Below are 26,303 nucleotides of genomic sequence, written 5' to 3'. Positions count from 1 at the left end.
ATGTTTAACTGTAATCCAGACTAACTTTAGACCTGTTTCTAGATTAAATGTAGACCTGTTTCATTCTGATCCAGACTAACTTTAGACCTGTTTCTAGATTAAATGTAGACCTGTTTCATTCTAATCCAGACTAACTTTAGACCTGTTTCATTCTGATCCAGACTAACTTTAGACCTGTTTCATTCTGATCCAGACTAACTTTAGACCTGTTTCATTCTGATCCAGACTAACTTTAGACCTGTTTCATTCTAATCCAGACTAACTTTAGACCTGTTTCTAGACTAAACATAGACCTGTTTCATTCTAATCCAGACTAACTTTAGACCTGTTTCATTCTGATCCAGACTAACTTTAGACCTGTTTCTAGACTAAACATAGACCTGTTTCATTCTGATCCAGACTAACTTTAGACCTATTTCTAGACTAAACATAGACCTGTTTCATTCTGATCCAGACTAACTTTAGACCTGTTTCATTCTGATCCAGACTAACTTTAGACCTGTTTCATTCTAATCCAGACTAACTGTAGACCTGTTTCTAGACTAAACATAGACCTGTTTCATTCTAATCCAGACTAACTTTAGACCTGTTTCTAGATTAAACATAGACCTGTTTCATTCTGATCCAGACTAACTTTAGACCTGTTTCTAGACTAAACATAGACCTGTTTCATTCTAATCCAGACTAACTTTAGACCTGTTTCATTCTAATCCAGACTAACTTTAAACCTGTTTCTAGACTAAACATGGACCTGTTTCATTCTGATCCAGACTAACTTTAGACCTGTTTCTAGACTAAACATAGACCTGTTTCATTCTAATCCAGACTAACTTTAGACCTGTTTCTAGACTAAACATAGACCTGTTTCATTCTAATCCAGACTAACTTTAGACCTGTTTCTAGACTAAACATAGACCTGTTTCATTCTGATCCAGACTAACTTTAGACCTGTTTCTAGACTAAACATAGACCTGTTTCATTCTAATCCAGACTAACTTTAGATCTGTTTCATTCTAATCCAGACTAACTTTAAACCTGTTTCTAGACTAAACATGGACCTGTTTCATTCTGATCCAGACTAACTTTAGACCTGTTTCTAGACTAAACATAGACCTGTTTCATTCTGATCCAGACTAACTTTGGACCTGTTTCATTCTAATCCAGACTAACTTGAGACCGGTTTCATTCTAATCCAGACTAACTTTGGACCTGTTCATTCTGATCCAGACTAACTTTAGACCTGTTTCTAGACTAAACATAGACCTGTTTCATTCTAATCCAGACTAACTTTAGACCTGTTTCTAGAGTAAATGTTGACCTGTTTCATTCTAATCCAGACTAACTTGAGACCTGTTTCTAGAGTAAATGTAGACCTGTTTCATTCTAATCCAGACTAACTTTAGACCTGTTTCTAGAGTAAATGTAGACCTGTTTCATTCTGATCCAGACTAACTTTAGACCTGTTTCTAGACTGAACATAGACCTGTTTCATTCTGATCCAGACTAATTTTAGACCTGTTTCTAGACTAAACATGGACCTGTTTCATTCTAATCCAGACTAACTTTAGACCTGTTTCATTCTAATCCAGACTAACTTTAGACCTGTTTCATTCTGATCCAGACTAACTTTAGACCTGTTTCATTCTGATCCAGACTAACTTTAGACCTGTTTCATTCTAATCCAGACTAACTTTAGACCTGTTTCTAGAGTAAATGTAGACCTGTTTCATTCTAATCCAGACTAACTTTAGACCTGTTTCTAGAGTAAATGTAGACCTGTTTCATTCTAATCCAGACTAACTTTAGACCTGTCTAACTAAACTCAGATCTGTCTAAATCAGAGTAAATACTAATTAAATCTCGGTTAAAGACTGAGGGAGTCTCTTTTTCTTTCCACTTGAACAAATCACAGCTGTTTATTTTCCTCCTGAATGTTTTTGACTCATCAGTTGGAGGAAGAACAGCAGCTCTCAGCTGTGACACTAAAGGGTCTCTAGAGAAACCAGATGCAACATCTGATTCAGGTAAAAACTTCAGTTTGATATGAAGAAATATGTTCTGTATTTTGGTTTCAACAGGACATCTTAAAACATTTTTAGTCTTAGTTTGATCACTTCATATTTCAGCAGTTGTGATGCTCGGCTCCGTCTACGCGGCCTGTTCAAGGCGGGAACGCTGCACCTTTACTCTGCCTCTCCGCTCCGTGCAGGAAGGACGGACACGGAGCGGAGAGGCAGAGTCACTCTGCGTCTGTGTATTGATCTCTGTAGAAAACAACCTGCTGTCTAATCCAGTGTGTGTTAGCTTTAGCGCTAACGCGAATCCTCTAGACAGGAAGCTAACAGGCTGCAGCACACACACACACACATGTGGAGGAAGAGGAGGAGGAGCAGGAGGAGGAGGAAGAGGAGGAGGAGCAGGAGGAAGAGGAGGAGGAGGAAGAGGAGGAGGAGGAGGAGGAGGAAGAGGAGGAGGAGGAGGAGCAGGAGCAGGAGGAGGAGCAGGAGGAGGGGCAGGAGGAGGAGGAAGAAGAGGAGGAGCAGGAGGAAGAGGAGGAGGAGGAAGAGGAGGAGGAGGAGGAGGAAGAGGAGGAGGAGGAGGAGGAGCAGGAGGAAGAGGAGGAGGAGGAAGAGGAGGAGGAGGAGTAGGAGGAGGAGCAGGAGGAAGAGGAGGAGGAGGAGCAGGAGGAAGAGGAGGAGGAGCAGGAGGAGGAGGAGGAGGAAGAGGAGGAGGAGCAGGAGGAAGAGGAGGAGGAGGAAGAGGAGGAGGAGGAGGAGGAGGAGCAGGAGGAAGAGGAGGAGGAGGAAGAGGAGGAGGAGGAGTAGGAGGAGGAGCAGGAGGAAGAGGAGGAGGAGGAGGAGGAGTAGGAGGAGGAGCAGGAGGAAGAGGAGGAGGAGGGGGAGCAGGAGGAGGAGGAGGAGGAGCAGGAGGAAGAAGAGGAGGAGCAGGAGGAAGAGGAGGAGGAGGAAGAGGAGGAGGAGGAGTAGGAGGAGGAGCAGGAGGAAGAGGAGGAGGAGGGGGAGCAGGAGGAGGAGGAGGAGGAGCAGGAGGAAGAGGAGGAAGAGGAGGAGGAAGAGGAGGAAGAGGAGGAGCAGGAGGAAGAAGAGGAGGAGCAGGAGGAAGAGGAGGAGGAGGAGGAAGAGGAGGAGGAGACAGAACGCTCTGCTGAGGTCTTATTGATTAATTATTATTGATTAATCTGTCCAATATTTTTACAATGAACTGATTAATTATTTAAACTTTATAAAGTGACAAATTGTTTTTCACAAGATGTTGAAACTATGATGATGTCATTGATAATGATGTCATCATTAATTAACTGTTGTTAATCAGCTGATTAGTTTATTGATTTCATCAGTAAAAGTGAAATAAAGATGAAGATGAGTCTGAGGTTTAACAGCATGATGACGGACATGAAACCATCAGACGTGTGAGGAGCGATGATGAGGAGGCTGTAACCTTCCTCACATGATGACTGATGACTTTCCTGCAGTAAATATTCAAAACCTTCATGTGTTCTGTTGGATTAATAAAACAACCTTTTACTGTCTACTTCTAGAATATATTCTAGAATATATTCTAGAATATATTCTAGAATATATTCTAGAATATATGTGACTGTGTTTATTTTATGAATTAAAACCATCAATAAACAGAAAGAGAGAAAAACTGAGCTGCATTTGGATGAAACTGTGACAAAGAAACAAGAACAAACAGCTCAAACATGACACAAAGCATGCTGGGAGTTTATATTGACTTTAAGATGAATGAAGCTGCTGACAGACGGACGGAAGCCCTGCAGGGACAAACACTGACGGAACCGGACTGACTGCTCTTTATCTTCCATCTCTGTGACGACTTCATGTCCTGATTCTACTTTTCAGGTAATTCAGCAGCGCAGAGCTGCAGCCGTCAAAATTAATCAGCAACTAGTTTTAATAATCAATTAATCATCTTTTTTTTTAATGAGCTGGTTTCAGCTTCTCACATGTGAAGATCTTCTGTCATATATGAAACAGCTGATCTGAAAACATCTCTGAGGGTTTGACAGATGAATGATGAAGGTTGGAGGCTGTCGAGTGTTTCACAAACTGACCTGCAGACGTTCAAACTGTAACAAGACAAAAGACTTCAGAGATGAAAACTAACTGGTTGGTTTGAAAAATGTATTCAAATGTAAAACAAATGTTTTCTCAACGTTACATTCAGGTTTATATTTCAGCTCGAGTGCGGTTTCTTTCAACAGTGAGTTTACAGAACGATGTAATGGAAACAGAAATGTGATGAAAAAGAAGATCAGATGAACAGTCTGGTCCTTTAAACGTGAATCATTTAAAGATTCTTTCTGCTCCTCGATGAACTGAATTATTACAAAATGTTCATCAACATTTCAGTGATGATAAAACCTTCTTCTGCTGTCTGATGATGTTTGTGAACATTTATCCCACAGCACCTGAACGCAGCATCAGCACAAACATGTGTAAATTATTACAGAAATGTTTAATATTAAAATATTATAAAACTACAGATTCTAAATATCTGAGTGAGAGCTGATCAATCAACATCAATGATCATAATGAGGTCAGAATAACAGAAACACTGACTGTGCACGCGCGTGTGTGAGAGTGAGGAGCGTGCGTGTGTGTGTGCGGCGTGCTCACCCTGTCCGTCAGGTTCTCTTTGTGCCGCGCCGCCGCCGCGCCGCTCCGCCGCCGCAGTTTGATGGACGGGGAGCGCAGCAGGCTCTTGATGCGGCTGCGGATCGTGCCGCTTCCCTCCGCGCTCATCGCGCCGTTAGCTGCCGGTTAGCTGCGTCTCTCAGCGGCTGAAGCTTCTCTCTGTCGCGCTCTCCGCCGCCGCCGCCGCTGCTGTCATGCTGTCTGCGGGCCGAGCCGTGCCGGGCCGTGCCGGGCCGGAGGGGTCAGCTAGCCCGGCTCTGCTTCTGGCTCTGGACTGATCCGGATCACAGGCTGCGGTCCCGCGACTGCTCCGCATCTTATTTCTCCGCCGCAGAGAGAAGAGACGCGGCGGCTCCGACACGACTAAGACCGGACTGATGACTGACGCATCGCCGCCGTCAAGACCGCACGCGGCGATGACGTTAACACTTCCTGTCAGGCTTTTCAGAAGAAAACATTATCTAGATCAGCTGTTCAGGACCCTTCAAAGAAACCCTGTGACCACTTCTGACCCCCGACCCCCATGTTGGGAACCACAGATCTGAGTCAAATCAGGTTTATTTATAAAGGTCAATATCACCAATCAGAGGAGGCCGTCCAGCCTCGGTCAGAAGACCAGGAACATGACAGAAAGCTCAGGAAGAGCAGCAGAGGAGGGTTATCCTCTGCAACAGGGCAGAGTTACCCTCTGCATGATGTTTACAGTAAACACACAAACACAAACACAAACAATCTTCTGTTGCCGGACACGAGCTTCTCTTTACATCATTCACAAGATCTTTACATGAAACAGAAAACTGTCAAATGTAAACAGGAAGAAACTAAATTCACTTCAAAACAACTTTATTTATCCAGCAGCTGCTTGACAGAAACACAACAAAGAAAACAAAACAAACTACATCATGTGACATGTTGTAGTTTATTTACTGTGTGTGTTTGTGTGTGTGTGTGTGTGTGTGTGTGTGTGTGTGTGTGTGTGTGTGTGTGTGTGTGTGTCCAGGTCTTTTTAGGACATTTTGTGTAAACATTACAGACTGGTTTCGTTCACTGGTTTCCAGTTAACACTGTTGAATGTAAAACAAGCGTCCGACTGGTCTGAGTTCAGTGAATTATTGAAGCTGTTTGATATGAAAGTTTGTTTTAATATGTTGTTGTTTTGTTTGTTTAAAATGACGTCAAAACAAAAATAAAACTTGACTGAAGTTTCAAAAGGAAATAAAACCTGATTTACTGTCATTAACAATCATTTAACATCAATCAATTACAGTATTTGTTTGGCAGATTTGTTGGAATATCCTGTAAGAGAAACTTTATTGATCCCATAAAGATAAACTTTATTGATCCCATAAAGATAAACTTTATTGATCCTATAAAGATAAACTTTATTGATCCCATAAAGGGAAACTGTTCCCCCGACCCTTTTATTTTGAAGATGTAGTCTCCTCGCTTCCGGTGGCCTCGTGTCTGACTCGCTCAGGTTGACGCAGACCTGACGCCTGCGCGCGCAGCGGCGCCTCCCAGTGGCGGAAACACAAACTGCAGCTTTACACATTAGTTAAATACACATGGAGCGGCGACAGGAAATGACGTGTTGGAGGGCGGAAACCACGTGACCACACTGAAAATTCAAGTAAATTATAAATTGAAGAATAGATTTATGATGCAGAGTGTTTTTACTCAGATTTTCTACTTTATTTGTCTTTTCTTTGACATTGAAACTTCTGTTTGAAGTGAAAACACACAAACATTTAATAAAAAGAAAAATAATAATTATATTTCATGTTCACAGTTTGTTTTTGAGTTTACGACTCAAATCTTTCTGTCACGTGTTCTTTTCAGAAGTCAGTGTTTAAAAAAGTACGGAAGCAAAAAGAGGCCAAAAGTAATTTGAATTCTTTAAATAACTGAATACCTGAAATTTAACCTTTAATCTTTAATTCCTCTGATATCTCCAGACGGTGTGTAGATATATACGTACGCATATGTAAATATATATTTTTCTTTTAATTTTCAGCGTTTCCATATTAGTCTGAGCTCTTCTTTCTCGGATCATGTGACTGACAGAAAGCAACGTGATTGGACAGCAGTCAGACGTTTTCTTTTTTTTTTTAATTATTAGATTGTAAAAAAAAAACAAAACTGAAAACTAAATTTGATCAACATGAAAAGTTTTTTGAACATTTAATAAACTTTTTTTCTTTATGTGTGAAATCTAAAAAAGTTAAAATTATGTTTTTGAAAGTTTTGAAAAAAACCTTTTTTTTTTTTTCAAATAAATGGTTTTCAAATGAAATCTTTCAGTGTTTAAATGTCCTTTCTTTGCCTCCGTACAGGTCTGTAAGGACGATGCATTCAGGTGCTCTCCAATAAATCAGATAAATGACTTTCCTGAGTGAAAACTTTCAGCTCTTCTCTAAATTACTGATTTTTTTAAATCAGTGTTTAAATTAGTTTTTAAATATTTCACTTTGCAATTTAATGGTTTGATTCCCTCTTATATTACCATATTTGCAGAATTTAGTTTTTATAATTATATTTTTTTCATTTTAAAAACTTTTTTCACACATTCAGTAAAATAAGACTTGAAGCTTCAGTAAAACAGTTTAAAAATATTATTTTGTCATTTAGGAAAAACGATCCAGATGTCGTACATATTCAAACTTTATTTATATTAGAGTCGTATTGTGAGGCCTTTAGACAACACATATTTACATCAGGAAGGTTTTAATGTACAAAAATACAATTTTAGGAAAAGAAAAAGAGAAGCAGCTTCGTCTGTTAACAGTCATCTCACACAAACAGCAGACTGCTCCTTTAATCCTCCCGCCGGTCCGTGAACACTGAGTCCAGGTAAAGGTGAGTCCAGGTGAGACGAGCTGCCGTTTCCTGTAAAGAGTCTTTAGTGTTTAAAAATGAAAGAACGATTCTCTTTATTCCTTAAAAACAAATAAAACTGAAACTGATTTGAACAGCAGCTCCAACGTTCAAAAAAAACCTTCGACGACACATCTGGTCCTGAAACGACTCGACTTCCTGTCAGAAAACTGTGAAATAGATGCAGTAACGACAACAGACAACAAATATGGAATCTGGAGAATAAAGTTGTAATAATTTGAGAAAAAAGTCAGAATATGAAGAGAATTCAGCATCTTTACTAATAAATGTTGAAAGAGTTTTTTCTTGACATTTTGGAGTTTGGTGAAGTGAAACTAAGTTTTAGAAGCCAAAAATAAAATAAACTGAACGTTTCCATCCGCAGAAACATACTGCAGTGTTAGTAGTATTACTGCAGTATTAGTAGTATTACTGTGTGTATTATTATTCATATTGATGCAGGTTACAGATGTGAATATTTAGAAACATCTTCTTCTTCTTCAGTGGTCGTTTTGCGTGTTGACTGTCGGGATCTGGACGTTAACTCGTCTGCCTCCAACAAACAAAATAAAATCCAGATTCTACAGGAAGTTGTAATATTTTCAGAATAAAGTCACAGTTTGTTTCATTTCATTATCGACTGACGAGTTCAGAATATTAAACCTTTATTTCTTATTCTCATAACTTTTCCCTCAAAATATTTAGACTTTATTCTCCAAATATTGAGAATTTGTTGTAAAAAATGCAACTTCTTCCTCCAGATGTTTCTGTTTTATTCTCTCTCAGGTTTGTTTTAAACAATCAGCAGCTTCTTCTTCTTCTTCTTCTTCTTCTTCTTCTTCTTCTTCTCTTGAAGATCTTTGGAAATCAGAAACACGTCTGAATGTTGCTGCGACTTCATGAAACGTGGCCTCAAATCTCTTCTGGCAACTGCAGCAACATCCCATCATCAGTTGCCTCAAACGTTGCCGTGGTTACACGATGCTGCGGAGGACGGAGCTGAAGGTTTCGATCAGAAAGAAAAACGATGACGTGGACAAAATAAATAAAACACTAACAAACGTCTGAACATCATTTCAGATCTTCTGTAAACATGAAAGAAAAGTCCGACTCGTCGTCACGGCAACAGCAGGGCTTCTGATTGGCCAGACAGCGTCACATGTTCTCTGCTTTACAGGAAATGATGCATCACAAACTGCTGCTGAAATGTGGGAACCAATCAGAGAACGACCAGTAAGATCCTAAACCTTCTGTGACATCATCAGCTGGGCGGAGCTCCTCTCAGTCCCAGAGGCACCAGCCTCGGCATCGGCCTCCACGCCACGCCGCCCTCCCTCTGGCGCACTCCCCCCCCCCCTGCTGAGGCTCTGTCACTGCTGACGGGGTCCGCCGTCTTGGCCCCGCCCACCTTCATCTGCAGTAGAGGGGGCGGAGCCAGGACGCCGCCTTTAGCGCTCTCGTTAGCGGATCCTTCCTGCATCGTCTCTGGGTGGCCGTTAAGCCCCGCCTCCTCCATCCCCGTGGTGACGGTGTCATCAGAGTCTGAGTCCAGCTGCAGGAGCCAGGGGCTGTGGGCGTGTCCCTCGCCGTCCCCCGGGACGTCCTTTAGCGGTTTCTCTGGTAACGTCTGCCCGTTGAGGAAGACGATCTCGTCAAGGAGCGACGTCAGAATCTCGTAGTCTGCATCCTGCTGAGGCTCCGCCCCTGGAGGCCCCGCCCCCGCAGGCCCCGCCCCTGTGACATCAGTATGATGAGCGGCGCTCGACCTCGAGGACGGAGAGGACGACGGTCCCTGAGACGAAGACGAGGAGGACTCAGGTGTGATGTCAGTCTGGGATGAAGGCCGGTCCTGATCTTTAATCTGGTCTGAGGGCTGATCAGAGACCGCCGGGGGGCGAGGAGCTGCTGGAGGGGGTTTCTCTTGTTGTTGTTGTTGTTGTTGTTGTTGTGGTGTTGGTGATGTCGGGGGTTTCACCAGGTGCAGCAGGTTGTTGAAGTTTGCAGCTGTGGACGATAAAAACGTCGGTCAGCTGATGTAAACATGTAAACATGTAAACAATGCAGGATGTTAAATGTGTCTGTTAGAAGTAAACATGATGAACGATGAGTCACAAACACCGAATGTAAACATAAACAAACAAACAAACAAACTGAAGATGTTTCAGTCGACTGGTTTAGATGCTCAGTGATTTAGTTCGTTAGTTAATCAGCTGTTAAACTGTTAATTCATTCATTAAGAATGAAACTGATGGTTTGAGTCAATCAGTTCATTACAGATATAATTAATCACTTACTGACTCGTTAGTGAGTCAATCAGTTAATTACATAGATAATTAATCACTTACTGACTCGTTAGTGAGTCAATCAGTTCATTATATAGATAATTAATCACTTACTGACTCGTTAGTGAGTCAATCAGTTAATTACATAGATAATTAATCACTTACTGACTCGTTAGTGAGTCAATCAGTTCATTATATAGATAATTAATCACTTACTGACTCGTTAGTGAGTCAATCAGTTAATTACATAGATAATTAATCACTTACTGACTCGTTAGTCAGTCAATCAGCCAGTAGGTGACCTCGTTAACCAGTTGGTATGTAAAGCTTATAGTTAGAACCGACCAGGCTCGCCTTGGATCCGCCCTTAGTGATGCTGCTATAGGCCTAGACTGCTGGGGGACTTCCCATGATGCACTGGGCTCCTCTCTCCTCCTCTTCATCTGTATGTATTCATGTAACATCAATGTCGTCACTAACTTTGCTTCTTCCTCTGAGTTTTTTGTGTTTTCACGGTCCTGTCGGCGTCCTTCCCCGTCTGCTGCTGCTGTTGTTGTTGTTGTTGTTGTTGTTATGATTGTTGTTATTCTGCCCCCCCCCCACCACCCTCCCCCCCTTTCCCTCTTTCTTTCTCTCTGTCAACCCAACCGGTCAAAGATGGCCGCCCACCTATAGTCTGGTTCTGTTGGTCTCTGATTCAGACCTGACAGGACTTCTGTTGTGATTTGACACTAGAAATAAAAATGAATTGATTGATTGATTAACTCTGATCGTTAGTTAATTACTGAGTCTGTTAGTAGCTTGTTTGTGTGATCAGTAAAATATTAGATTAGTCAGTTAACGAGTTCATCAGCCAGTTATTAGTAATTAGTTGGATCGTTAGTTAATCGTTAGTTAATTAGTTGGATCGTTAGTTAGTTAGTTGATTGTTGGTTAATTAGTTGGTTCATTAATTGATCATCAGTTAATTAGTTGGTTCATTAATTGATCATCAGTTAATTAGTTGGTTCATTAGTTGATCATTAGTCAATTAGTTGGTTTGTTAGTTAATTAGTTGGATCGTTAGTTAGTTAATTAGTTGATTGTTAGTTAATTAGTTGGTTCGTTAGTTAATTACTTGGTTCGTTAGTTGTTCGTTAGTTAATTAGTTGGTTCGTTAGTTGTTCGTTAGTTAATTAGTTGATTGTTGGTTAATTAGTTGGTTCGTTAGTTAATTAGTTGGTTCGTTAGTTAATTACTTGGTTCGTTAGTTGTTCGTTAGTTAATTAGTTGATTGTTGGTTAATTACTTGGTTCGTTAGTTGTTCGTTAGTTAATTAGTTGATTGTTGGTTAATTAGTTGGATTGTTAGTTGGTTCGTTAGTTAATTAGTTGGTTCGTTAGTTAATTAGTTGGTTAGTTACCTGTGAGGTTAGTGATGATGAAGGGGGCGGAGCTGCTGTAGATCTTACCGGTGGGTGGGCGGGGCAGTGAGGTGAGATGTATCTGCTGATTGGTCAGACTGGGGATGTTGAGGGTGACTGAAGCCACGCCTACAGAGACAGGAAGAGGACAGGTTAGACTTCAGAATAAAAGCCATGACTACAGAGACAGGAAGAGGACAGGTTAGACTTCAGAATAAAAGCCATGACTACAGAGACAGGAAGAGGACGGGTTAGACTTCAGAATAAAAGCCATGACTACAGAGACAGGAAGAGGACAGGTTAGACTTCAGAATAAAAGCCACGACTACAGAGACAGGAAGAGGACAGGTTAGACTTCAGAATAAAAGCCATGACTACAGAGACAGGAAGAGGACAGGTTAGACTTCAGAATAAAAGCCATGACTACAGAGACAGGAAGAGGACAGGTTAGACTTCAGAATAAAAGCCACGCCTACAGAGACAGGAAGAGGACAGGTTAGACTTCAGAATAAAAGCCATGACTACAGAGACAGGAAGAGGACAGGTTAGACTTCAGAATAAAAGCCACGACTACAGAGACAGGAAGAGGACAGATGTTACAGACTTCAGAATAAGAGGTCAGTACCTGGTGTAGGAGGCTGTAGCGCCGTTGGTCCCGCCATCAGTGGGCTCAGGGTCAGGACCTGTTGCCCTGGCAACGCTGTGCCAACCAGTGACAGAACCTCAGCAGGAACCAGAGCCTGAAAGGCCGGCGGGTCAGCTGGAAAAATACAGGAAGAAGACGTCACAACAGAGACAACAGGAAGTCCCACAGAGACAACAGGAAGTCCAACAGAGACAACAGGAAGTCCCACAGAGACAACAGGAAGTCCCACAGAGACAACAGGAAGTCCCACACAGTCTGAAACTCATCAGTTGTTCTTATTTATTTTTATTCTCAACGTTAAAGCTCAACAGCTGGAACACATCGACACAGAAACATGTCTGCAGAGTGTCTTCATGTAACAAACTGACTAGTTGATCATTTCACTAAAATAATAATGATAATAATATGAAATTACTTTTCATAGACGACCGAGTCTCAGTGTTTTAACCCTTTAAACTTTCTGTCAGTGTGAGTCAGACATTCAGTTATTCAGTCAGGTTGGTGGGATGATCAGATGATCAGTGAGTGTCGTTGGTGCGTGACGGTCGTGTCTTCATGTGTGTCTCAGCCTTTAGAACAAACTCACATCACCTGATCAGTAATCGATCAATACTTCAGTCGTACCTTCCACAGTCGGGAGCAGCAGTGAAGGCGGAGCTGTTGGTGGATTCTTACTGCGAGACAGGATGTTGGGGATCGTCCTCGGCCGGTCCCTCTGCACAGGTGCATTGTGGGACGGGACGGGCTTCGACACGTGCAGGACGCCCTGACTGTTGGCCTGCTGGACAGGTGTGGTGGTGGGCGGGGCGGCAACGGTTTGACTGGGAGTGGGAGGAGTTGCATCTCCTGCTGGAGGATCTGGGGCCCCGCCCCCTGCTGCTGGAGGATCTGAAGCTCCGCCTCCTGCTGCTGGAGGATCTGAAGCTCCGCCTCCTGCAGCAGGAGGATCTGAATCTCCGCCTCCTGCTGCTGGAGGATCTGAGGCCCCGCCCCCTGCTGCCGGAGGATCTGAAGCTCCGCCTCCTGCTACTGGAGGATCTGAAGCCCCGCCCCCTACTGCTGGAGGATCTAAGGCTGCGCCCCCTACTGCTGGAGGATCTAAGGCCGCGCCCCCTGCTGCTGGAGGATCTGGGGCCCCGCCCCCTACTGCTGGAGGATCTGGGGCCCCGCCCCCTACTGCTGGAGGATCTGGGGCCCCGCCCCCTGCTGCTGGCTGCTGATTGGCTGCTTGGAGCCTCTCATGCTTCTTCTGTTTGGACGACAGGTGCTGCAGCTTCCTCAGGATCCTCTGCTCGCTCTGACCTGCAGTCACAAACAGACAGGAACACATATCATCGGTCACATGATGTCAGGGAGTCAGGCTGCTGGCGTCATGATGTCAGTGACGCGTCCTCACCTGACCGCTGGGAGATGTCTCTGATGTAAGCTGCTCTCTGCTGGTTCAGACAGATCTTCACACTCTTCAGGTTCGCCATCTGACTCTGCAGAGACCGGATCTCCTGACGAGCCTGAAACACAGAAAACACCTCGGCTGTTCAAACAACCACACAAACGCCGTCCTGCTGGATTCATCCGCCGCTGAAAATAGTCCCCGACAAAGTCACCGTGTCCTCCTGTTCGTTTACTGGTTTAAGTAAACAGTGAGCAGCTGTTTTAGGAAATTACTGAACCTTTTTAAACATGAAACAATAGATTTGTGAACTGATTTTAAAGTCTTCAGTAGAAGAAACTAAACTTTATATTAAGTCATTATTAAAACCAGCAGGACTGGAGATCAGCGAGCCTCTGACTCACAGCTGCGTTGGTTTAAAGTTGAAACGATCCTCAGTAGGAACCAATGAGCTCGGAGCTGAGAGACACATCAGTGATAACTCTCGTGTTTACATGGTGAGCAGGTCGTTCAGGTTTTACCTGCTCCAACAGGAGACGCTGAGCGCTGCCAGCTCTGCAGGCGTCCGAGCGTCTCTGCTCTCCGACCAGCTTCTTCTTCACGGCCGAACTGTTTCTGAGGACAAACAGACAAACATGAAGTTCAACAGCTGAGAACAGTGACGTTCTTTACATATAGTTATTAAATCTAAACCTTTATTTACATTGTTTAGGGATCAGCTGACAGATGAACGTCAGCTGTTAGTATCTGAGTGACCTCGAATAACAGCAGCTGCACTTACAAACATCCCATAATGTTAAACAGCTTAATACATCAAATCTATTAAATATTGACTTCTATAAAACAATATTAGAAAGAAAAATGAAGCTTTTATTAACAGAAACATCTGATAACTGAACACAGACGAGCCGCAGTTTCATGTTTAATAAACTGAAACTTTTCTTCTTCTTCTTCAGATATTTCGTTTGTTCGGCTGCTTTCATCTCAAGTCTCATCACACTCAGTTATTACATCCTGTCGCACTAACGAGCGTCTCTCCTGATTGGCTGCTGGCAGTGACGTCTCGCTCTGATGCTTCCTGTTCTTTAAAACCTGCTGATATAAATAAAGTTTTTAACCATCAAGACTCAGCAGGTCCACAGTGAACAGTGAGGAAGGGTCAAAGGTCAAAGACGGACCAGTGATGTCATGATGACATCAGACAGGAAGTCTCTTACTTTGAGTCCACGTTCCTGATGATCCTCGCCAGCCTCCTCTGAGCCTCGTTCAGCCGACTCTCCTCCTCCACCGTCTCCATGGCGACGCTTTGAACCGCGTCCTCCTGACAAACACACACAGACGCTGCGTTCAGGGGAAACGGGTCATTTGAGCGCCGATACACAGCACGACTCTCGTCTCATCTTACGCTGGTGACGGTGACGACGTCGGTCGTCTTGGTGACGACGGCGTCCTCATCAGATGAGTTTTCCGTCGGCTCGTCCGTCTCGTCCAGCAGGTCGACCACCTGCCTCGCATCCGCTTCCGCTCTGCTGTTACTTCCTGTCTTGGTGACGACGGCGTCCTCATCAGACGAGTTGTCCGTCAGCTCGTCCGTCTCGTCCAGCAGGTCGACCACCTGCGTCGGATCCGTCTCTGACGGCGCTCTGACGGACTCAGGTGACCTCTGACCTCTGATCAGCTGACTGCTCTCAGCTGCACAAACACACAAAATGTTAAACTCGATTATTCTGTTTGTTCCTGAGCTAAACGCTAAATGAACCGCTTCAAACCGTCTCAGAGTCACAGATCAGCACTGAGACGGCGACACGTCCATCACACGAGGACGAACGTCCGTCACACGAGGACGAGCGTCCGTCACACGAGGACGAGCGTCCGTCACACGAGGACGAACGTCCGTCACACGAGGACGAGCGTCCGTCACACGAGGACGAACGTCATCGTCAAGCTGTTCAGTTGACAAAAATCTGACAAAATCCACAGTCCTCCTTCTGTTTATCTGAAGCTAATAAGAAGCTTCAGCGTAGAAATCTGTCAACGTTTCAGTCTGTTTAAAGTCTTTTTGTTACTAAACTTCCACCTGCAGCTCAACAGGAAACACAAAGACTGTAAATGTGTCAGACTGATGAAGCTGAAGAGAAGCTTCACACAGACTTTTAAATACACTGAAAGCACATTTGAAGGATTTTTTAATATCCAGTATGAACAGGAGGAATGATTACAGACACCTGACTGCTGGTTTAACACACTGGGAACACTGGAAACACTGGGAACACTGGGAACTGGTCCTTTACGTAACAAACTGCATGACAAACTGAGCGTCAGATGTTCTGAATATGGACACACTTCCTGTCTAAATGTAGATAAACTCGTCTTAAACCTGAACTCAGGTTTAGTTTCACTTCCTGATCAGAGCTCAAGTTCAGCTTCAGCCAGCTCGTTAAGCTCGTTACGCTCGTTAAGCTTGTTACGCTCGTTACGCTCGTTACGCTCGTTAAGATCATTACGCTCGTTAAGATCATTACGCTCGTTAAGCTCATTACGCTCGTTACACTCGTTAAGCTCGTTACGCTCATTAAGCTCGTTAAGCTCGTTAAGCTCGTTACGCTCGTTAAGCTCGTTAAGCTTGTTACGCTCGTTACGCTCGTTAAGATCATTACGCTCGTTAAGATCATTACGCTCGTTAAGCTCATTACGCTCGTTACACTCGTTAAGCTCGTTACGCTCATTAAGCTTGTTACGCTCTTACAGCTGGTTAAGTTGGAGGAGGGGCTGATATGATGCAGCTCAGTGTTCGGGGTCGTACCTGATGCTGGAGAGATGGTGGAGAGGTACTTGTCCCTCCTCTTCGTCAGCCTGCTCTTCCTCTTCTTCAGGTGCGTCTCAGCCGTCCTCAGCTCCTGGATCACCTGCACCGCCTGAAACACACGACGACAGGCGGTCTGACTTCACACTCATCAACACAGCGAGCGGGCAGACAAGTGAAGAAGAGACAGCTGAGCGATGACGTGACCTTCTTCAGCGTGGAGATCTTTGACATCTTCTCATCACTCAGTCCCACTTCTCTCCTCAAACCATCAAACAGCTGCAGCATCTTCCCTCGCCGCCGCCGCTCCACCACCTTATGAAGACGCCGCTGTAAACAAAGCCAGATGATGAAGATGATGAAGATGATGAAGATGATGAAGAGCAGGAACCAGAGTGAAGAACTGAAACAGCAACACCTGTTTACTGATTGTTTACTGATTGTTTACTGGATGTTTACTGATTGTTTACTGATTGTTTACTGGATGTTTACTGATTGTTTACTGATTGTTTACTGGATGTTTACTGGATGTTTACTGATTGTTTACTGATTGTTTACTGATTGTTTACTGGATGTTTACTGATTGTTTACTGATTGTTTACTGACTGTTTACTGATTGTTTACTGACTGTTTACTGGATGTTTACTGATTGTTTACTGGATGTTTACTGGCTGTTTACTGATTGTTTACTGGATGTTTACTGATTGTTTACTGGATGTTTACTGATTGTTTACTGGATGTTTACTGATTGTTTACTGACTCAACAGGCCTCTGACCAATCAGATCACTGGAAACATGCATCACAACAAAACGATCAATAAATAGATTCTGGAAGCTCAGTGATGCTTCAACAACAACAACAACAACATAAACTTAATGTAAACACAGCTGCAATTAACCCCTGAGTCATCTGATAAACAGTAAACAGTCAGTAAACAGTCAGTAAACAGTCAGTAAACAGTCAGACCTCTGATTGTTTACTGATTGTTTACTGATTGTTTACTGGATGTTTACTGATTGTTTACTGATTGTTTACTGGATGTTTACTGATTGTTTACTGATTGTTTACTGGATGTTTACTGATTGTTTACTGGATGTTTACTGATTGTTTACTGATTGTTTACTGGATGTTTACTGACTGTTTACTGACTGTTTACTGACTGTTTACTGATTGTTTACTGACTGTTTACTGGATGTTTACTGGCTGTTTACTGATTGTTTAGTGATTGTTTAGTGATTGTTTACTGACTGTTTACTGATTGTTTACTGGCTGTTTACTGATTGTTTACTGGATGTTTAGTGATTGTTTACTGGATGTTTACTAATTGTTTACTGACTGTTTACTGATTGTTTACTGACTGTTTACTGATTGTTTAGTGATTGTTTACTGATTGTTTACTGATTGTTTACTGGCTGTTTAGTGATTGTTTACTGGCTGTTTACTGATTGTTTACTGACTGTTTACTGGATGTTTACTGACTGTTTACTGGATGTTTACTGACTGTTTACTGACTGTTTACTGGATGTTTACTGACTGTTTACTGACTGTTTACTGTTTATCAGATGACTCGGGTTAATTGCAGCTGTGTTTACATTAAGTTTATGTTGTTGTTGTTGTTGTTGTTGTTGTTGAAGCATCACTGAGCTTCCAGAATCTATTTATTGATCATTTTGTTGTGATGCATGTTTCCAGTGATCTGATTGGTCAGAGGCCTGTTGATTCTCTGAAGTGAACTGCAGGATGAGTTACCATGGTGATTCCCCTGCCTGTCATCATCATCATCATCATCATCATCATCACATCTTCTCTAATTTCATGAGCTGATAAAAACTCTTACGTTGGTCTTTACGCTCGAGTTCTTCTCTCCGTCGTCATCCGACTCGTCACCAAAGTCCGAGGAGTTGTCCGTCTCTTCGCTGGACGAATCCACCAGATCCACCACTTCCAACGTCCGCTTGGCCCCGCCCACCGTCTCCCCGGTGACGACCCCCATCTCGTCGTCCACGCAGATGATGTCCAGGTCCACCAGGTCGCAGGCCAGCTCGGGCTGAGGGCACTTCCTGTCGGGGGAGGGGGGCGGAGGATGTGCAGGTGTGACCTCTGACCCCCGCGGCGTCCCTGCAGGGACGGCGTCTGTCTGAACCGCAGAGACCGTCACGGTCTTAACCCCGAGTTCAGCACCCTGACCAGCAGAGGGTTTGAGGGAGATGAGGCTGACCGGGGACGGCTGGAGGTGCGTGAAGGAGCCCGCAGACGTCACCGCCTTCGGAGGCGGCGCGGCGGGAACTTTAGTTGCAATCACATGATCCTTGCTGGAGGTGGCGGGGAGGATATTTAAAGTGCACGTCCCCTTCTGGCTCAGGAGATCAGAACTAGGGTGGTTTGGGGAGGGGAGGGGGGGCAATGAGAAGGACCGGAGGCCAGAAAGGGAGAAGGAGGAAGAGGAAGAGGAGGAAGAGGAACCCGCAGACATTACCACCTTTGGAGGTGGGAGGGGGGGAACTTTAGTGACAGTCACATGATCCTTGTTGGAGGTGGCGGGGAAGATTTTCAAAGTGCACGTCCCCTTCTGGCTCATCAAACCAGAACTAGGGCGGCGTGGAGCGGGAAGGGGGGGCAAGGAGAGGGACCGGAGGCTGGAGAGGGAGAAGGAGGAAGAGGAGGAGGAGGAGGAGGAGGGGGAAGAGGACGAAGAGGAGGCTGTGGAGGTCGACAGTGTCGCCACTGTGGTCGCAGGTGTTTGACTGACGACAGTGACGGGTGGAGCCTGAAGAAGTGTAGGAGGGAGGACTGAGAGGGAGGAGTCAGAGAGAGAGGGGAGGAGTCAGAGAGAGAGGGGAGGGGTCAGAGAGAGGGGAGGAGTCAGAGGGAGGAGTCAGAGAGAGGGGGAGGAGGAGTCAGAGAGAGAGGGGAGGAGTCAGAGAGAGAGGGGAGGAGCCAGAAAGAGAGGGGAGGAGTCAGAGAGGGGGGGAGGAGCCAGCGAGAGGGGAGGAGTCAGAGAGAGAGGAGAGGAGTCAGAGAGAGAGGGGAGGAGTCAGAGAGAGAGGGGAGGAGCCAGAAAGAGAGGGGAGGAGTCAGAGAGGGGGGGAGGAGCCAGCGAGAGGGGAGGAGTCAGAGAGAGAGGGGAGGAGCCAGAAAGAGAGGGGAGGAGTCAGAGAGGGAGGGAGGAGGAGTCAGAGAGAGGGGAGGAGTCAGAGAGAGAGGAGGAGTCAGAGAGAGAGGAGGAGTCAGAGAGAGAGGGGAGGAGCCAGAGAGAGGGGAGGAGTCAGAGAGAGAGGAGGAGTCAGATAGTCAGAGAGAGAGGGGAGGAGTCAGAGAGAGGGGAGGAGTCAGAGAGAGAGGGGAGGAGTCAGAGAGAGGGGAGGAGTCAGAGAGTTAATTAGCAAATGTTGGTATTTAGTTTGTATATTTCTTCAGGTATTTTTGAGTTTATTGAACAGCAGAAGAAGAGGACAGGAAGTGAGTGTTTGTTAGAGCAGCTGCTGACCTTTAATCTTTATTACACATAATCTTTAATCTCAGTTTAAATTTAAACAATCAGTATGAAGCTTCACACACGTAGAATCAATCAATAATGATCCCTATCAGTCATGATGTATATATATATATATAATATATATATATATATATATATATATATATATATTATTTATGTTAATATTTCTTTCTACAAACAGACGTCTAAACATTTAAAACAGTCATGTCTCTATGTCAACGTAAACACAACGTAAACACAACGTAAACACAACGTCAGTGCAGCTCATCTCTACGTGTTTCCTGCCTCTCTGTCAGATAAAAGCAAAGATGCCAAAATAATAATCATAAAACAAACAAACAAACAAACTGCTGACTCACCGGTCTGGACCGGCAGGTTGGGGTTTACTGGTCTCAGCTGGCTGATGCGAAAAAGTTGGACCAGTTTCCCGTCAGGTCTGCGGTAGTACTGGACCCCTGCTGGGCCCTGGACCAGCTGCAGGAGCATCGTCTGGGCGGTGGAGGGGGGGGCCGGGGGACCCGGAGGAACGGGAGGCCCCAGAGGCCCCGGGAGCACCGTTGGCACTGGGAGCACTGGAGGCACTGGGAGCACCTGTGGCACTGGGAGCACTGGAGGCACTGGGAGCACCTGTGGCACTGGGAGCACTGGAGGTCCTGGGACGTGAACCATTAACAGCTGAGAGCCTTTAGGAGCCGCCGGGCCCGAAGACACTTTCACAGAATCTGAAACACACAAGTACAGACGGGGCTCAACCTGAGGGTCCGGACCCCGACCGGCTGTCGCAGGATCATCCTGCAGGGTCGCAGGATGTTGCATTCCCAGTAACCAGCACGCTCCACCAGTACTTTTACTTTAATTACTGCAACATATTACTTGTATTTAAAAGGTAGAGTTACCTCCAAACTGAATGGAGGCAGCTGATTGGTCAGCCTTCATGGCTGCACAGATGGACGGTTTGAGACGTTTAAGTAAAGTTTGCAGGTGTAACACCAACAACCCAGTTATTATATTATATTGATACATTATATTATAATAAAACATAGATTTATATTTATATTCCTGTGAAATAAAGCTGTTCCAATCAGTCGTACTTCCTGTTTTAGTTGTTTTCGTACCGTTAGCCACTCAGTACTGTGCTTAGCCCTCTAGCTAACATTTGCTGAACTTGTCTCCATAATATTGATATTATTGTTGATATGATTAATGTTATTGCCTATTAGCCAAGTAGCTAGCTTAGTAACATACTGAATTATGTTTATTTGATTATTTCTTTTTCCAGGAACTTCACTACGACGCTCAGAAAACAATAAACAGCAAATTATCTCATTTAAGACGTTGAAACCACCAAATATTTTCCGTTTTTTGCTTCGAAACTGACTCGACTTATCTTTGCATCTCTACTTTATTTTAACTATTTGATTCTATTTTACTAAAATAGCGACTAAGCTAACACAAGCAACAGAGAAACCCATGAGCCCAGTAAGCTAACGTAATTTATCAAGAAAGTAAACTCTAAATTCCCAAATACGACAGTTTTTAATAAAATATGTTTACTGTTAGTGAACCAGTGAACTAACCAGTTATTCCACTGGCAAACATTTAACTTCACTGTTAATAATGGGACAGTCACTGTGCACGTTAGCTCGTTAGCCAAGTAGCTAGTTTGGTAACATAATACTCGGTTAGTTCATTTAGCCTCTTGAAGCAGTTTTGCATACAGGGTTTCTTTTAATGAAACATTAACACCTGATTGGGAATTAAACGTGTACGTCTTCAATATTTTAACACCTCTCATGAGAAACACTGTGGAAACCTTTACTGTTAAACACAAAAGAACAAAATCTTTGTGAGTTTATCTTCTAAAGCTTCTACTCTGATGTGTGATGTGTATATTTTGTATGAAACTGTCTGTTGAAGGGCAGATGTAGAGAATAATAAATGAGATAATAAATGGATGAAACAAAAAGACAGGTGAGTTGGGTTTTCACCTGTCGGGAGGCTGAGCGCCGTGACCGGCGGCTGCGGTCGGGCGGGGGCGGTGGAGGTCGAGCCGACGGTGGAGGCTGTGGAGGTGGTTTTGGTGGAAGCCGAGGAGACGGCCGGGGAGGTCAGATCTGAAGTCTGGCTCCTGGGGGGATTAGAGGAGGAAGAAGAAGAAGAACCTTGTTGCTTCCTGTTGGACCCCACCCGGCCGGTCAGATAGGCGGCCAGCCGGTTCGCTGGGTGGAGCGCCCCCATCTTCCCCAACTGGATCTTCGCCAGAGGATAGAGCTTCCCGTTCACCTGAAGAAACAAAGACTTCAGTAAAAACTCTTTCAAAATCCAAGAAAAGAAAGAAAAACAGTTGAAACGTGAAACTGTTTTAACATCTAAACATGTTGAAATGTCTTAAAATGGAAACACTGAAGTTAAAAACTGTGATTCTACGATCACAATAATTAACAAGAAATCTCTGCAGGAAACGTCTGAATCAGCAGCTGCTTGTGGTTTGGACCAATCGTGGCGTTTGGTGTGGCGGCAACTGACAACAAATCTCCCCTGCCAACAAACACGATGCCATAGACGAGCAAAACTGTTCCCAAATGTTCCCAACTGTTCCCAACTGTTCCCAGATGTTCCCAGATGTTCCCAACTGTTCCCAGATGTTCCCAGATGTTCCCAACTGTTCCCAAATGTTCCCAACTGTTCCCAGATGTTCCCAGATGTTCCCAACTGTTCCCAAATGTTCCCAACTGTTCCCAACTGTTCCCAGATGTTCCCAGATGTTCCCAAATGTTCCCAAATGTTCCCAGATGTTCCCAAATGTTCCCAACTGTTCCCAACTGTTCCCAAATGTTCCCAACTGTTCCCAAATGTTCCCAACTGTTCCCAAATGTTCCCAACTGTTCCCAAATGTTCCCAAATGTTCCCAAATGTTCCCAACTGTTCCCAAATGTTCCCAAATGTTCCCAGATGAGGTTTGATTCAGTGAGTCAGGAGACATAATCTGCCTCAAACATCAAACTAGATTTATTTTAATAACATTGTTGATGATTTTATTTGCTGCTGATGTTGAGCTGAAAGTTTATTTAATAAAGGTTATAAATGGAACTCAAGTACAGTATTTTCTGTTTATAGAACGTTGAGTCCTCATGGTTCTCGTGTTCAGCTGAAATATAGTTGTGATCTGCAGGAAGTCGTTACGTACGACTCTTCACTGGCAGCAGTTTAAATAAATCACATTATTTTACTTTGCTTGTAATTTTTCCAAATTCCTGCAATTTTACTGCAAAAAGAGACAAAACATCACAAACTGGATCATAATTTTAGAGAAAAGCTGCAGCAGAATCAAACATTAGTCCTGGTGAGTTATTACAGGAAGTGAAGCTTCAGCTGAAAGAAGCTGAAACTGCAGTTAAAACAGAATCAATGAAATAAATGGCAGCAGATGGAGTTTCCTCAGTTGTCATGGAGACTGTGTGTGTGTGTGTGTGTGTGTGTGTGTGTGTGTGAGTGTGAGTGTGTGTGTGTGTGTGTGTGTGTGTGTGTGAGCTACCTCCACCTGCTGATGAAGACCATGAGATGCAGCTGAAAGGTGCAGAAACAGTTCAGATGTTTACCTGGATCAGGTTGTCTGTTCCTCCCGGCTGCTTCCTATTGGCTGACAGAAAGCCGGCGGGGGAGATTCCCGTCAGGAAAGGCAGCGCCATGCTGAGCATCTTCTTCTTCTCTGCTGCCATTTTCTCTCTCCCATCATGCACCTCTTCCTCCTCCAGCTCCTCCTCCTCCTCCAACTCCTCCTCCTCCTCCTCCTCCTGCTCCTGGAGGTCGCCTTCTTCCACCTCCTGCTGCCAATCTTCCAGAAGCTCCTCCTCATCCATGACCTCCTGCTGCCAGTCCTCCAGAGGCTCCGCCCCCTCCTCCACCTGTACAAAGTGAAGAGTCATCAGGTGAGTTCGTACTCTGTTTGTTAGAGCAGTTAACAGGAAACACTGACACTCTAGTACCTGTTGTTGTGGTTTAGTTCCTGCTTCGCTCCGCTGCTGCTGCTGTTGTTGTTGTTGTTGTTGTTGTTGTTGTTTTTGTTGTTTTTGCTGTTTTTGCTGTTTGTGTTTTTGCTGTTTTTGTGCTGCTGCTGGTTTCTCCTGCTCCAGTCTGGGCTGGGAGATGTGGATCTTGTACTGGATGCAGTGGTCGCCGCCGCTGCCCTCCACAGTCTGACTGATGGGACTGACCAGGTAGTTCTGGAACCAGAAGGGTTTGTGCAGGCGGTCCTGAGCCATCGCCTCACACAGCTTCTTCAGCATGCGCTCGCGGTCGGCGTCGCATCTCCACCGACAATCCGCCACGATGGTCAGACGCTTCGACGGCTTCGGGGTCGGCGCCGCCGGAGGACTGTGAGGCGGGTCGGACGCCGCCGGCTGAACCGCTTCACTTCCTGGAGAAAAATATAAAAACATGAATCACTTTTCAGTCACAGACGAGAGTTTTTAACCCTGATCTACTGATCTACCGGCTTTTATTTCTGTTTTTATTCTTCTTGTATTTTACAGAACTGGAACCAGTTTGATCTGTATATACACACAGAAATACACCCCCACAGACCCCCACAGACCCCCATAGACTCCCACAGACCACCATAGACCTCCACAGACCTCCACAGACCCCCATAGACCCCCATAGACTCCCACAAAACCCCACAGACCCCCATAGACCCCCATAGACCCCCACAGACCACCATAGACCTCCACAGACCTCCACAGACCCCCATAGACCCCCATAGACCCCCACAGACCCCCATACACCCCCACAGACCCCCATAGACCCCCATAGACTCCCACAAAACCCCATAGACTCCCATAGACCCCCATGGACTCCCATAGACTCCCACAGACCCCCACAAAACCCCACAGACCTCCATGTTAAAATACCAGCGTAACAGCAGAATAAACATGTTTACAGTCTGGGACAATAAACGGTTTTAGTCTCTGTAGTTAATTTCATGACTCACCTGTTTAAATTTGATTAAAGTTCTGCATAATTAAGGACGCGGCCGCTTTGAGTGACAGACGGGTGACGTCGCAGGAAAGTTGCTACCACGGCAACAACGTTGGTTAGGTAACATAGACATGGCGTAACTCCAGATTCACAGAGTACAGACGTAGCGTCGCTGTTTCAGTGTGTTTCCAGTTCATTAAGTTAATTAAAACATTTTGGTCCTAAAAAAGTCTCGTTCAGTGTTCGGTTGAACTAAAAGATCCTCTAAAGACTCGATGTTCAGTTTTTACTTTGAGAATATTTTGTTTTATTGGTTTTAAGCCTGTTTTTCACCAGTGGAAAATGATCATTAGCATTATCACAGTTAACCATAGACTGTAAACGCACTGTGCTAACCCAGCTAGCTGCTAGCTGCTAGCAGCTAGCGTTGAGGTCAGCTCCACCCAGAAATCCAAGATGTTGACATTCAAAATGTAAAGTTGAGGCTTCAGAACAGGAGTCCACAAACCAGCGGGTTACAGTCTGATATATAAACATACAGTAGATATTTATTCATACATATTATAGGAAGGACACCAACAGCACTTTACATGCACTCAATGTGTAATTGTTGTTTTATACTCTTTTCATTTATTGCTCTATTTTTTTGTGCTATTTTAATTACTGATCGTTCCTGTCATTGCTTACTGTGTCAACTCTCTGATTCTTGTGTAATGAGACAATAAAAAACTTGAATCTTGAGATTGTTATTGTTATTATTATATTTAATCTTATTTTTACAGTACTATATACATATATATACATATATATATATATATATATATATATATATATAGGACATGTTTTATGAATTCTGTTGTCGACAGTGAAGGTCTGAAGATTTGTGAGGGTTTTTCTATTTTGGGACTTTCTCAGCTGGGAATATTATCAATGACACACCGATCAAAATTAAATTCATTCATTCCAAAAACACAGCAGGGATGACTTCTGACGGGAAGACGGACAGCAGAGATCCGGCGACAGTAAACCTACCTGACGGAGGACCGGAGGCTTTGGTCTTGTCTCTCTTCTTCAAAGATTTCAGCCGAGCGTCTTTGGACTTTACGTCTTTAGACTTTACGTCTTTAGACTTTACGTCTTTAGACTCCTCCTGGAAGAAAAATATCAGACTGTCAACAAATCATCACATTTATTCCAAAATATGCGACTTGCAGGTGAAGTGTTGAAGAGAACGGAGCTGCTTCCTCCTGCTCTGGAGTTCCACAGGGATCAATACTCGGACACATCTAGAACTGCAACTAATGATTATTTGCATTATTGATTCATCTGCTGATTAGTTTCTCGATTAATCGATAATTGTAGAAGTAGTGTAAGAGCAGCATGTCTTAACAATCCAAAACTTCAGATTTTCAGTTCACTGTCAAATATCACGAAGCTAATCGTCACATTGAGAACATTTTTGGCATTTTTGCTCAGTATCAAAATACTTACCAATTAATTTTCTATTGATTAAGTAATTAATTAATTGTTGTAGCTTTAGTCACATCTTCAAAAAATACAACAAATTGAAAATCCCGTTGACTTTCACAACGACCTGAACATCTGATCTACGTTTAGATCAGGACGGTCATTTAAAAAAACATATAATATTATAAATTGTTTATTCAACGTTTCTGGTTTTAATGGCCTTTAATGAACAACGTTTCCCATAAACCCACAGACCATCGCAGGTTAAATGTCACGTCTTGTGAAG

At 44.0% G+C, this 26,303-nt stretch overlaps 2 protein-coding genes across 8 annotated transcripts in view; both read right to left on the bottom strand.

Annotated features, from left to right (window-relative positions):
- Nucleotides 1-5,119, bottom strand: part of mapkbp1 (mitogen-activated protein kinase binding protein 1) — a 60,044-nt gene extending 54,925 nt beyond the window's left edge. Inside the window, exon 1 of the mRNA XM_067613962.1 lies at nucleotides 4,662-5,119. Coding sequence (XP_067470063.1) covers nucleotides 4,662-4,787 — 126 coding nt within the window. The 5' untranslated portion in view covers nucleotides 4,788-5,119. The remainder of the gene's footprint in view (nucleotides 1-4,661) is intronic.
- Nucleotides 5,120-7,324: 2,205 nt separating this feature from the next.
- The window catches only part of mgaa (MAX dimerization protein MGA a), a 40,492-nt gene continuing 21,513 nt past the window's right edge, over nucleotides 7,325-26,303 (bottom strand). For 6 of the 7 annotated variants that reach the window (XM_067614110.1, XM_067614107.1, XM_067614113.1 and 3 more), the window contains 16 exons: nucleotides 25,583-25,700; nucleotides 23,560-23,990; nucleotides 23,173-23,478; nucleotides 21,562-21,856; nucleotides 19,933-20,295; nucleotides 17,915-18,867; nucleotides 16,284-16,406; nucleotides 16,077-16,188; nucleotides 14,679-14,965; nucleotides 14,491-14,594; nucleotides 13,795-13,888; nucleotides 13,280-13,391; nucleotides 12,508-13,185; nucleotides 11,863-11,997; nucleotides 11,238-11,366; nucleotides 7,325-9,557 (listed from right to left, as the gene is read on the bottom strand). In XM_067614110.1, coding sequence (XP_067470211.1) covers nucleotides 8,815-9,557; nucleotides 11,238-11,366; nucleotides 11,863-11,997; nucleotides 12,508-13,185; nucleotides 13,280-13,391; nucleotides 13,795-13,888; nucleotides 14,491-14,594; nucleotides 14,679-14,965; nucleotides 16,077-16,188; nucleotides 16,284-16,406; nucleotides 17,915-18,867; nucleotides 19,933-20,295; nucleotides 21,562-21,856; nucleotides 23,173-23,478; nucleotides 23,560-23,990; nucleotides 25,583-25,700 — 4,983 coding nt within the window. In that variant the 3' untranslated portion in view covers nucleotides 7,325-8,814. The remainder of the gene's footprint in view (nucleotides 9,558-11,237; nucleotides 11,367-11,862; nucleotides 11,998-12,507; nucleotides 13,186-13,279; nucleotides 13,392-13,794; nucleotides 13,889-14,490; nucleotides 14,595-14,678; nucleotides 14,966-16,076; nucleotides 16,189-16,283; nucleotides 16,407-17,914; nucleotides 18,868-19,932; nucleotides 20,296-21,561; nucleotides 21,857-23,172; nucleotides 23,479-23,559; nucleotides 23,991-25,582; nucleotides 25,701-26,303) is intronic. The other variant, XM_067614114.1, reaches the window with a different exon arrangement.

This window comes from Thunnus thynnus, chromosome 16, assembly GCF_963924715.1.
Source record: "Thunnus thynnus chromosome 16, fThuThy2.1, whole genome shotgun sequence".
NCBI classification, from domain to species: domain Eukaryota; kingdom Metazoa; phylum Chordata; class Actinopteri; order Scombriformes; family Scombridae; genus Thunnus; species Thunnus thynnus.
This window is presented reverse-complemented; position numbering and strand designations above follow the sequence as displayed.